General features: G+C 40.8%; 1 protein-coding gene across 5 annotated transcripts in view; it reads right to left on the reverse strand.

The window, feature by feature from the left end:
- The window catches only part of PATJ (PATJ crumbs cell polarity complex component), a 215,077-nt gene that overhangs the window by 166,033 nt on the left and 35,405 nt on the right, over positions 1-13,639 (reverse strand). For all 5 annotated transcript variants that reach the window (XM_054037446.1, XM_054037444.1, XM_054037443.1 and 2 more), the window contains exons 13-16: positions 10,021-10,097; positions 8,433-8,489; positions 6,033-6,167; positions 761-928 (exon numbers count right to left, since the gene is read on the reverse strand). In XM_054037446.1, coding sequence (XP_053893421.1) covers positions 761-928; positions 6,033-6,167; positions 8,433-8,489; positions 10,021-10,097 — 437 coding nt within the window. The remainder of the gene's footprint in view (positions 1-760; positions 929-6,032; positions 6,168-8,432; positions 8,490-10,020; positions 10,098-13,639) is intronic.

The following is a 13,639-nucleotide window of genomic DNA, read 5'->3' on the forward strand; positions in this document are numbered from 1 at the left end:
GCTGGTCTCCCCCGTGAAATCTGTATAGTATAGGATAAAAGTACACAAAAAACCAGATTTCACGGGGGACACCAGATTTCACAGTCCATGACGCATTTTTCACAACCATGAATTTGGTAGGGCCCTAAGTATATGGCACTGAACAGAACACTTTGGAGGGACAGAACTCACAGAGTGGAAACCATTTGATGGGATTAATGCAAGGAAGAAGAAAGAAAAGGATTCTGAAAGGTGTTTGAAAAACCACAGATGACATCGGACATAGCAAAGCGATTTGAACAAATCAACAACTTCTGACAAATCAAACAATCAGTGCTGAATCCTATCATCTGGTTGTATTATGATATCAGAGCTGTGTTGTTTATCTTACTGGGATTGGAAACAGATGTTATCTTTCATGTTTCCAACAGCACCAAGCACATGGATAACCCTCAGGACAAAATACAACGAGCCTTTGTTAAAGATTCGAAGTGATGACCCTACATAAGTACAAAGTAAATCCCTCTTACTGAGCTGGTTTCTCATGTCTTTTAACCTGCTTGGCATTTCCATGTGAAACAGTGATGAGATGTAAAGACCATTTTGCAAGACAGTTGGGTACAAAGAGCTGATGTACATATCCACGCAAATGGATTTCAGACATTTTTGTTTTAAAGAGCTGAAATTGGTTGAAGCAAACAAGAGGGAAGCCAAAAAACCACTGTCTTTAGAAAGTTAGTGAACTTCTGTCCAACTGAGCTAAACAATCTCTTAGCGCTACCTTTGGCTCCGGAGACGAAACCTCGATGGTGCTGAGCTCATCCACAAAGGATTCGCCACCATCGTCAAACAGGCGCCGACAACAAACCAGAGTGAACGGAGGCGGCACTTCTTTCAGAAAAGAAACTGCCTCACGGCGGGATTTTCCATAAAGCTGAACTCCATTTACCTAGGCAGAAAAGAGAAAACATGCACCACCATTCAGATATTTAAAAGGATATTGATCAGGTTCTGCAATAAAAATATTCTCTTGTTTACTTTAAACCATTACATTATATGCAATAATTGTCCTCCCCAACTGTATAAAGGTCTAATTTCACTGAGGGATTCCAGTGAAGCTTGAGTGGTTTAGTTAATGTACCCCCTAAAATATACATAAATTACTGTAAGACTGTTATTCCATCTCCGGATTCTGGTGACTTTATTGTTATTACATAGTGGTGATCCATGTCTTCTGTTTTATTCAGCTTCCCTTCATTTATTTCCTGCCCTCTGTGTTTCTAGTCCCAACACCTCCTACAGCAGGCATTTTGGTCTTAATCCCTTCATCATGGTAGTCATTCTTTCTGGGTTCCTTCCAGGTAAGTTATTCACAGCCTCCCACAATGCACAGACAGGAAAACTGATTTCAGCAGTACTTGACTTTAGTTTAAAGTGCTTTTAGAATTAGTCCTAATGTCAGAACGCTTTATTTATTAAGCGCTTTTCAGTGCCTGTATAAACTGCTGGCTTGACAGCCCACATGACTGAAGTGCTCTTTTCATCAACAGGCATCCCACTGGCAATGCAAACTCCTGCCCACTGTCCCACCCATGTGCCCAAATTACGTTCTACGTGGGCCAGATTGAGAGTGTTATTCATTCTCCATGTCCCAGTCAATCCATGGTTTCTCTGCCAAGTCTGCCAACAAGGATACCAGTTAGGATCAATGATGAAGCCAAAGTAGAGCTGGTTGGAAATCCCAAAACATTCTGGAGAGGCAATTGGTGTGTTGGCATCAAAAAATAGAGTTTGAGGAAATATTTCACCAACAATTCAAGATCTGGATGATTTTGAGCTGTTCTAAATCAAATGCACCAAGTCCAAACTTCAACAATTGTTGCAGGCTTTAAAAATATAGTCAAATGGATGAAATGAACTAGATCCTTGAGAGAATATACACAAATGCTTTACACAATAAAAAGAAAAAGCAATTACAATAAGCAATTCAGCAGAAAGTCCTGACAAGTTAAGCCTTATCATCCCATAAACTTTAGCTGCTCAGTGATAACGGAAGACCGCAAGGCAATCGCTAATGATTTTTACAACCACAGATGGTGGTTATGTAAAATAATATTCCCTTCAAAGTGGCTTACTGCAATAATACTCTTTCCTCCCCCTCTTTTTTAAGAAACCTAAATATGATGAGTTTTCCACCCTCTCTCAACTTAACAGTTGGTAGTGTCCACACAAAGAACGTATCTAGGTGTTACACTTGGTTGCACTGTAAAAATATTACATATACAAAGAATGCAGAATTTCACCAAGTGTCAATGGCCTGACAAAACACCCTGATTCTACAGCTATCAAGTAGTGCATATGTCTACTGAAGTCAAGATCTGCCCAATGTCATTTCCAGTATCTCCATCCCTGTGGATGTGATTTAGGTTGGTTTGGTTAAGATTACATGCCCCATACTATATCATATACCTATCTTCCAGAGTCATCACTTTTCCTTAGATAAGATCAATTCTTCCTCTTTTGCTTTGTGTTTATGTAGTTTAAATATGAGTTATGCTGTTTAAGAACCTACCATTTTCCTCTCAACTTTGTAACACAACTGAGGAGATAATCTAGAGCAGGGTTTTTGCACCGCAACCCCCTTCTGACAACAAAAATTACAACATGACCCCAGCAGCAAGGAACAAAGCTTGAGTCCACTCAAGTCCCGCCGCCCCAGCTGGGGTGGGAGTGGAGAGGGGCGAAGCCAAAGCTCAAGGGCTTCAGACCCAGGCAGACTGCCTGTAATCTGAGCCCTGCCACCCAGGGCTGAAGCCCTCGGGCTTCGGCCCCAGGTGATGGGGCTCACGCTTCGGCTTTGGCCTTGGCAAGTCTACCACCAACCCTGGTGACCCCATTAAAACAGGGTCGTAACCCGCTTTGGGGTCCCGACCCAGTTTGAGAACCGCTGATCTAGAGTTATACAGTCAGCAGAGCTTGTCAGGAAATTTTCCCACAAAATATATTTTATTGGGAAACGCTGATTTACAAAACAAGCTGGTCACAGAAGCATCTCTGTTTCAACAAAACTTTCATCACAAAGGTTTCTCAGCTCAAGAGAGAGAGACTGAGAGACATGCCTCAGAATAGCCAATGGCATACTGACAAAGGCACTCAGCTGGGACATGGAAGACCCAGGTTCAAGTCCCTACTCTGCCCTATTCAGAGCAGGGACTTGAATCTGAGGCTCTCCTATCCCAGGTGAATGTCTTAACTATGAGGCAATGGAGTCAATGTCTTTATCTTGGCCTAACAATTATTTATATGAAGCAGAACAATTTCAACAGGAGAGAGACAGATACACGCAGACCTGGAGTTATGTCTACATTACAGCAGCGTGTAGAGTACAGATGCTGCACGGTCAACTAGCACAGTGTAGCAGTAGGCAGTGCAGTAAGTAGCAATGTAGACAGGAGGCACTGCTTAGGCAAATAGTGTGCTCTACATGCCTGAACCTTAAGGGTGTATACCCTACTTGGCTCTTTAGATGCCTAAGCAGTGCCTCCCACGTCTGCACTGTCATTTTTAGCAATGTAGTGTCCTGCTTCTAGAGCCTTTCCCTGCTGTATGGAGCTACATGTGTAATGCCAGGACTTTACATGCTGTCATAAGCATAGGCATCACCTAACTCTATGGTGCTGTTCGGCAAAAACTCATGAGAAAGGCCTCGTTTTCGTTCCACATCAGAACGAAACTGCAAGTCAAAACCTTGACGTTTGTTGTGAACTGGAATTCTTGTTTTCTTGCCCTCTAAAACGGCAGATGTTTTCAACGAGCTCTAGGAACTGTAATCCAGCATGGCCGTGACTGCTGAGCTATTAGGCTAAACCGTTAATTAATTATTTAAACAAAAATATCAGTGCAAAGTTGTTGTTTTTTTAAAATGCATTTGGAGTGCTAGTGTGGTGGGAAGTTATCATCTCTCAGCGTTCTGTGATTGATGACAAGGGCAACTCTATGTCCACCAGCAGACTTGGGGACTCCCTCGCTGCTCTCTTATAGCTGCTGGAGATCAATCTCTAAGCAGGAAGGGTGCCAGATGCCCCATCCACTGATCACTTCATACTAGCCATTCCACCGAATGACAGTAATGGAGGTTTTAGAACAAAATGGATTGGAAGAGTGACAAGGAGGCAACGGACACCATGAAAACAAACACAAGAAAATCAGTTAAAACAGGAATTTTTTGTAAGTACTATGATTCCTATCAAACAGACCTTTATAAATGTTTAAACTTGCTATACATTTAAAAATGTACCTCCTTCATTCATTATTAATCCAAACTATCTCCAGTTGTTATATCAGCACCTGTGTAATGCTGTTCGCTTTAGTTAAGGGACTGTCATAATTTCCATTACAAGCCCCTATTTAAGAGGATTTATAGCTTGGCTGTAAAAACATGCTCTAGGCTGAAACTTGGCATATATAGTTTTAGCCCTAGAGCACAGTTTTGTTTCAGTTGTTTTTTAAGCTACAGGGGAGGGCGGGGGGTTAAAAATTATAAAATTCACTAGCGCTGGACATACTTGTGGACTTGAATAAATTGAAACAATTTTTCTTTATTATTTATGCAATAACATTTTTCCAGAGTGTGGATTTTTTTGCTTTTAGTATTCAAATTTTTGTTTAATGGCCAAGATATTTAAATAACACTTTCAACATTCCATTAACCCTGTCATGTGGAAATCCAGATTTCCTCTGTTAAGCAATAATACAAGAACATGCATTAGTTCTCAGTGATACAAGTAAGCGTTTTTGGTGCTAAAGGGTTAATAATAACCAGAGCCCAGGCCACCTGAGCCCTGGACCAAAGATGAACTAATCTAGCAAAGACCCTGATCCTTTTCTCACTGAAGTCAGTGGGTCTTTGTTCTTTGCTGCCACTAGGAGCAGGTCCAGTAAAGCTCAATTTAAGAAGTCTATTACTCTCACCCCTACACGTCACCACCCTACATAGCTAATTTTTTTCCATGTCTTAATAAAGAAACAGCAAAAAAATCAATTGAAAAAAATTACTGTTTTATCCTTGATATCCTGCCATTAAAAATATTTATATGTATTTCTCCAAAGTAAACAGGTCCTTATTCTGGTCTGATCACACCAAAGCAGCACAAGCCCACACCCCAATACCTACTCTGTGCAGATTAATCACACTCTGCTTGCTCATACACACAAGTTTTGTCTTTGAATTCAATATCCAAGTTCCAGAGAGTGAAAGGAATAACACAAACCATCACTGCAATGTGACTGGGTGCTTGTAGGGTTTTGGGGGGTGGTTAATATTCAGAAAGAGAGATTACCAACCACAGAAATGCAAAAGTTAACTATTCAAAGGGCTTTTACCAGAGGATCAACCCTGCGGCAATCGATGCATCAGCGGTCGATTTAGCGGGTCTAGTGAAGACCCGCTAAATTGACCGCCAATCGCTCTCCCGTCGACTCCTGTACTCCACCTGCTAGAGAAGAGTAAGGGGAGTCAACGGAAGAGTGTCTCCCGTCGACGTTGCGTAGTGTGGCCCCCACTGTAAATAGATCTAAGGTAGGTCGATTTGAGTTATGCTATTCACGTAACTCAAATTGTGTAGCTTAGATCAACTTTTCGACAAGGCCAAAGACTCTTAATTCAGGTACCATAGATTAAAAAGTATGCCTAATAGAAACATCATCATTGCACTCATCTCCTTAGTATCTGAGCACTTCACAAATAATTACATAAACCTGACAAGACCCTTGGCACGGCAGAGCAGCATTATTTTCCCATTCACCAACAGCAAGACTAAGGCACAAACCAATTTACTGACTTGTCCCTAATCTTACAGGAAGCCTGTGGCAGAGCCAGAATAGTACAGAACCCAGCTTTTCTGACTCCTAACCCCATGCTCCTCCTACCCATTGACTGTTTAAAAGATACTACTGTGCACATGCATTAGCCAACCTAAAATGTCATAAAAGCATATTTTTAAAGAGTCTGAGCAGAAAGAACAACACTTCATTTCTAGTTCTGTGGACTTTACCTCTAGAAGTTCATCCTCTAGTTGCAGTAGGCCAAGCATAGCAATTGGACCATCTGGAGCAATTGAAGATATGTAGTGATGTCCATCAAATGTATCAAGTTCAACTCCTAATCTCAAAGTGTGGAGAGGCAATAGCTGCAAAAAATAAGCAGTGCCTATGTTTACAAACATGTATTCCTATATGTAACAAATGCATTCAACTTTCAATAACTGACCAATTCAAATTAAACTAGCTGCACATTAGCATATTTAAATCCTAACTCTGACATAACTAGTGTTGCATCACACAAATTTTGTTAATTTTTCTATTCAGTTAGATTGCTGTTTTTTCCTTGCACAGTCTGTCTTTTGGAAAAATGTACATCACTATCTTCTTCTCAAAAATATCACTACAGTGATGAACTGGAAAAAAAAAAAAAAAACAACCAGAAGAGAGGTGGATGTATAAGACTGCCCCTAAAAAGAGCACCTGACATCTATCCTCTGTCTAAAACTTGAGTTACTCTCTACTAAAGGCATATCCAAAAGAGGAAGATCTTACTTGTGACAGCTTCACGGTAAAGGCACCTGTATTCCCCCTCCATGGTTAATCAAGGGCACTCTCTTTAGGCTTACAGCTCCCAGTCATCACCTCTCTTAGGCAGAGACCTATGTCCCACTCCCTCTTGATCAGGGATTTTAAGGCTATACAGCTCCTTGCGCCTTCCACTGTGATATGCCCAGCAAGTCAGATTGCCTAAAAAGGCTAGCGTCTGTGCTTTGCTTTCTATGGACAGTTTACTGCCCAAAGTTGTAAGTCACCATACAACTTCTAAGCGACCACATTTATTCATAAGGTAAAAGCATTACAGAGAAAACATTAGAAACAATAAAAGTTCTTACACATATGCTAAAAAAAATTATGAGGTCACCCAACTCCAGCCTAGAGCTCTGATAGGTTTTAGTCCTTCAAAACCAACCACTGGGTTTCCTCGATACAAGTTCATATCTGTCTTGAACCCAGAACCAAAATCCAGGCTGGGTAGATCTGCTATTTCTTTCTACAGCTTGGCCCTTTGGTCTTGGCACTCCCTAACAGGTAATCAGCAGACAAGACCCTTGCCTCAGAGCATAGCTTCATAACTCTAGGTTTTTGCATAACCAGAGTTGGAGAATTTGCATTAACCTCTCCTTAGGTATTCCCCAGGAAATCCATGTAACACTTATTGTCCCAAAAGTCTATACTTGTCTGACATATTTTCAGTACAGTCTTTTGAACTTCCAAGTTTTATGTCAGTCACGTCACATCTCTCCCCCTAAAGAGATGACATACAATCCCAGTCCACAATAGTACATAAACTTAATAAAGTCTTTCAAGGGTATTGCAGGAAATTGCCACATCTGTCACAGGATCATAATCACTATTTTAGAGGAAGCCAATAAAACCTAACCATACAATCAGTCATCTCATTTCTTGATGACATTTCTATCAGGCTTTGGGGCAGGGAACATCTCTCTGAAGCATCTTTTGCAAATAGTTGCTATCACTTGTATCCATATTTCCACAAGAAATTTCATTGATTTTGTGCTGGCCATTTTCCTAGGGACAACCTCAACACTGTATTCCTCTCTAGTAAATCTCCACATAGCAAATATCTGCGACCATTAGGAAAACTTTCTGAGTAGGCTAGCTGAGGCTCAATCCAGACAAGCTAGCAGGCTGTGAAGAAACAAAGAAGATAGCAGAGATAATATCTGTTCCCTTGATTTAGGAACTCTGCCTGACTTCTATCACTCAAGTTCACAACTTGGTGATCTTGCTGGTACCCAGCTGCTTCTGGACAGATGCCCATTTAGGCTCTGATACTGCAGTCAATGTGACTCCATACAGTAGTAAGAGTCCATACTTGCAAACCCCGTACGGCATTAGGACCTTACCGAGCAAAAAGTTTCTTGTAGTCAGTGTGACACTCTGCTCCATAGTCTGCACCGGTTTCCAGGTATTATTCAAGGTGCCACTCTTGCTTCTCTCCAACTCCTATCCTAACAGCTGGCATCAGCTAAAGCACTGAAGCCAGCAGCCCCCAGATTTAGAAGTGAGAGGCCCTAGATTCTTGAAAGTCATGCTCCCCACTTGCCCGACAGAGTCTGAGGAGATTTAGGACACTCTACGTGGTCTATTTTCCTATGTGGGGTTTTTTGGTTTTGGGTTTTTCTTCTTTCAGAAAAGGCGTGTGAAGGAATTCAGACCCAGTATACTTAAGCAGCACTGGCAGCAAGTGGCAGTATTTCTCCAAGAGGTGAGCTAGAGCCAACGCTGGAACTCACCCATATTTCAGAAGTATTCATCTCTAGGGTTTTGGTTCATGCCCATCTCAAAAAAAAAAAAAAAAAAAGAGAAAATGAAATAAGATTCCATACCTTTGAGTATTTCTGGAGCTCAGCATCATCTGTAATTGGCATGTCCACACGAACCACCTAAAAATTGTACACCATGACAATTAAATACTACTAGTATACAAACTTTAATAGAGTGCTGAATTATAGTAAAGGACTGATTATAAGAACAGCCAACAGTAAAATAAGGGGACAAGAAAATTATGCTTTTTAATTCATGTCTTGGTCCACTTTGGTGCCTTAGGAGTTATCACCACAAGCTATCAAAATCACATAGCCGGTGACTGGATCTAAATTCCACACTCGGTAACCAGCCCCTCACCTCAGAAAGTCTTGGTGGCTGATAAAGTGATCAGAAAGGGCTCAATCCTTCAAACCTTTAGTAGTCCTATAGATTTAAATGAAGCTGTGTGTGGCTGTAAGGACAATGTAAGGGTTTACATTATCAGACTCAAACCAAACTGTGCGTCATGGTAAAGCGAGGTGTTGCAAAATGGAAAAGAGGCATATGCAAAGGAAGAAAACAAAGACTTTGAAAAAGGTGCTGGTTAACCATGATCTTTTATTATTCAGATGGGCCAAATTTTGACATTTTCACCATCACAACCACATTTGCTACAATGAAAGGAAAATTTGTCCCACTGAGCTTCATGAATCAGCTTTACTTCCCATACATATATTGGAAAATGGGATGGTGCTAAAGAAAGTAATGTCAGGCTCTGGCAGTGCAAGGATGGGGATATCTTGCAGTTGGCATGGGTAACTAGATTTATTGAATCAAAACAGTCTTATATGGACTTCAAAGTTCTTAAAAGAGCACTAATGGATTGCAGAGAAGGGAGCTCCTCAAGACACCTCTTAATTCTACTTTAAATCTTCCAGCAAGACATTTGGAGTGATAGTTCTGCCAAACAGTAAAAATAAGTCTCTGAATCAAGTGGACATGTATTGCAAAGATAAACCATTTTTTTAAGGTCATCAGAAAAGGATGTTGGCTTGAATGCTTTATTTTAAAACGCACTCAGTTAGCAGTCTTAAAAAGCAGTAATGAATACAAAAAAACCCGGTCATTCCCCCTGTGATGACTCGTATTTAGAAATGTAATCAATCTCTTCCTTGACAATTCTCTAATAAGACGTGAAGAAAAATCTAAAGGGCAGTTAGCACCACAAAGTTGCCCCTAACTTGAACTACTTCCTTTTCTCCCAAATACTTTTGATAATCATTCTTCTAATAAAAATGTAAGATTCATTATGAAACATACGACTCATATCCTGAGCCTTTTCTAAGTGTACAATAAAACAAACAGATCATAAAAACAATCATAAAAATGCCAAATATTTTAAGTGGCTGATATGTTACAAATTTTAAAATGAGGTTGATTTAAAAAAAAAAAAAAACATTACTCACACTTACGCAATAGTACAGATATAAACAGAACAAAAATGTGTTAATTATAACATCCCTATATTTCATCCTTGAATGTTCAGGGAAAACAAAAAATGCTACTCTACTGATCTGTTCCAACCCCTGAGCAGCTTGTAAAGTTAAGCTCACAGCATTGTAATTTAAAGAAACATAAATGAGTGTACTTTATTGAAGGATAACATACCATGACTTCATAATCAGGTCCCAGCAGTTTTCCCCATTTGGATTTCAACTCCTTTTCTGGAGAGTCTGGGTCTCTTCCTAAAATATAAAAGTGAATGTTAAATTTACTAAACCCTGCCAAGTACATTTACTTCAATAAAGATGCAGCTTAAATAAAATATTATGGAGAATGATCAGAAGAATAAAAATACATTAATTTGGGTCTATCAAGCAGTGCAAATCAGAATAGACTTTTGCAAGAAAAACAATGCAAATGTCAGCTACTGCTGAAGTGAAATTTATTCAGTTGAGAAGCATAAAAGGTAATGGTTGCTTTGATGAGATGTGAGTTCTGTACCGTTTAATACCGTAAATAAATCACTCTTTTAGGTTGCAAAGCAAATTTCACATGGCTTTATAATTTGTTGCTGTTTAAACATTCACCACTACAGAGCAGTGCTACCCCCCTTCCCACACCAACCCCTTTTGAGAAGTAAACACCTGACAAGACATTGCCGTTATCAAGGGACTGCATCAGCACAATGCAGCGGCAGACTTTATTTATACATTTGGCAGGTATAAAGGCTTGTCTGGTTTAATTAGGCCAGTGAGTAACATGAGCTTTAATATAAGCTCCAGTTCTAAACCAGTCTTCCGTGGGAACTTGGCTATCTTGACATTTATATCTTTTCAGCTTTCTTACTTATGCAACCAAGGCAGTATTATAGTCATGTAAGACAATTTGACAGGGCTAGACAGCATAAAATGACTGGCTGCCCTGCATTTGACCTCACCCAGAAGCTCATCGCACACATATAAAGTTCCTAGCCTAAGTAATGTTGAGCTGGTAAGAGTCAAACTCTAAAGCAAAATTCCAACTAGCAGCAGCAACTGGAGAATGAATTTACTGAAAACTATTTTTAAATGGCCATAATATTGTCACAAGTCTGGACAAATAACAGAACACTGGTATCACTGACATGTCATCTTACCGGAATCGGAATGCAAATCACAACAGCAGCCCTTTTCAGTCTTTAAGTGCGTGCATGTCATTTTGAATGTTGAATGTTTTGTTAAACAAAATACCTTAGGAGTTGGAAGCGTAACTCCCATTAAAAGTCAAGAGGAATTGGGTGCCTTTGAAAATCTCCCCTTCACTTTTCAATATTAGAGGATAGAACTAACAAATCAGACTTGCAACACAATCCTCATTATATCGCTTTATTACTTGGAATTGTAAGCTATTCAATTATTTCAGTAACAATGGAAGAATCAAATAGCAACAGTTAAAAACAAAGGCTCGGAGTTATTTGCATTACAATGCAACACCCCCAAGAGATCAGGTCTCTATGCTAATTATTTTTCCCTCCCAATGTTGAGCCCCATGTAGCTTTAGATCCCTACCAACCACTTTCTGTCACAGCAGACAGCCAAGTTTACTTCAGCTGTCTAACCAGAATTTCTCTGTATAGAACCAAGCAGCTCAGATTTCAATTTGAAGTCTCCATTGTACATATACATCTGACCTCAGACTCAAGAGATGCAAGCACAGGAGGATTTCAGGTCAGATTTAGTCAGATCATTGTTTCTTTATTGAACTATATCAAGAATTAAGCCTGCAATAGATTCTTTAGAGATAGGCTTCTGTAGTTACACTATGGATTCGTCAAAGAACACTGTCTTTTTTAACTGGGTCTACATTGAAGTCTCCTGAATTCATGAAATATGGGATAAGTATTGTTCTCTTTAACCATTAAATGTAGGTTTATGTCAATAGATGCTCTTCTTTAGCCCCACTTCGCTTCATTATCAGGTACAGACTGAGCACTATGTTTACCCTCCAGCTGCTTCAAGCATGAACCATAATTACACAAACACAAAAATATTCACTTACTATCATGCATCTTTTATCAAACAAATGCCTACCCTTGCCCATGTGCATGGACATCCAGACAATCCTTCCAACTCAGAGGAATACCAAGGAGTGTCATCAGAGTTCCTGCTCCAGTCCACCCCCTAGGCCCTGGGCTGGGTCCCAGCATTCATCTGCGCCTCTGCTCTCCTCCATCCAGGTATTTTTCTACCCCAGTTCCAGTCATAAGAGGCTCAGCCCTATGGCAGAGCCCCAACTAATTTGCCATTTCCAGGTTTGTCAATGAACAAAGAGAATTAACACAAATGAACTATTCCACAACTGTGGTAAAGCTCTCTTTCTTCAGAAACCCTTGTCAAGTTGTGGCCCCCAACTAAGTTGACAGGCAAATACAGAGGAATAGTGCTCTCAAAAGGTGAAGCAGGCCCTTCCATCCTTCAGGGTGGGACTACCAGGCTGTGGCCATCCAAGAAGCTCTTGTCTGCCCTCAACTGAGCTGGGCTTCCCCATTTTGAGCTCCTCCCTCCATGTCTGACATCTCTCACAGGTGTAGTGGGGTGGAGCCACTTGAGCCACATCAGCTCATTAACCCTATAATGTTGCCCAATGTGTGGTTTGTATACCCCATCACACCCCCTCCCCTTCAAGATGGCATCAGAGGAACCAGGCCAGCTGTCTATGCCCTCTGTCCCTCAGGAAAAAAACAACAAAAAACACACCTTTTGGTGAGCCTTTCCAGCTCTATGCTGTACTTGAAAGGCATATGACTAGAAAGACAGGTACCAGTGCATAAGGCAGGGATTCGTGTCTTTCACTGCAATTAACCACCTCAAAGGGGCACCATCAGTGTCCAGCTTCAATGGGTTTCCCAGGATGTAATATCAGAGAGACTCCACAGCCCATTTCACCACCAGGTTTTCTTTTTCTATCACAGAACATGCTAGTTCCTGAGGGAATAGCTTGTGGCTAAAAAATATCATGGAATGTTTCTCTCCATTTACTTCTTGGGATCTGATTGCCTCCCCAGGCCTCCTTCCGACACATTGGTCTGCAAAATAAGTTCTTTCGAAAACAGAGCAGGGGGTTTTCTGTTTCGGGTGAACTGGACAGGCTCTTTACACAAGTGGCCTATCCATTTTTTTAAATGCTTTTTTGCAGACAGGCTATCAAACTTTCTAGGGACAGCTGTCCTTAATCAGGTCCATGAGAGGTGCCGCTATCATGGAAAACCCTAGCACAAACTGGAAGTAATAACCTGCAAGCCCTAAGCATCTCCAGACCTGTTTTTTGTGGTCGAGTTTGGGCAGGCTTTTAAGGCCTGAACTTTGTCTACAGGGATTGGACCTGACCTTTCCCCACACGATATGCCAGTGGGATGATGTCATCCTTCCAATTTTACACATTGCTGGGTTTGTGGTTAGGCTGGCTTCCCACAGGGACTGGAGGACAGTGGCAACTAGTTGCAAGTGGGCTTCCCAGTCTCAGCCATAGAAGACCACATCCTGTAAATAAACTGCAGCATATGAACCATGAGATCGGAGAACTTGGGTCACTGGAGCCATTGAAATGTCACTAGGGCACCATGGAGGCCAAGGGCATAGTCCTTAAAGGATATAAACCAGAGCAGCAAAGACAGTTTTCTCACATGATTCTGGTATGAGACAGATCTGCTAGTATCCCTTGGTAAAATCTAATGCTGTACTATATTGAGTCTCACCCATATGGATTAGTAGTTCAACCACCCAGGACATTCAACATGTGTTGAATT

The sequence above is a fragment of the Malaclemys terrapin genome, chromosome 8 (genome assembly GCF_027887155.1).
Source record: "Malaclemys terrapin pileata isolate rMalTer1 chromosome 8, rMalTer1.hap1, whole genome shotgun sequence".
Lineage (NCBI taxonomy): Eukaryota > Metazoa > Chordata > Testudines > Emydidae > Malaclemys > Malaclemys terrapin.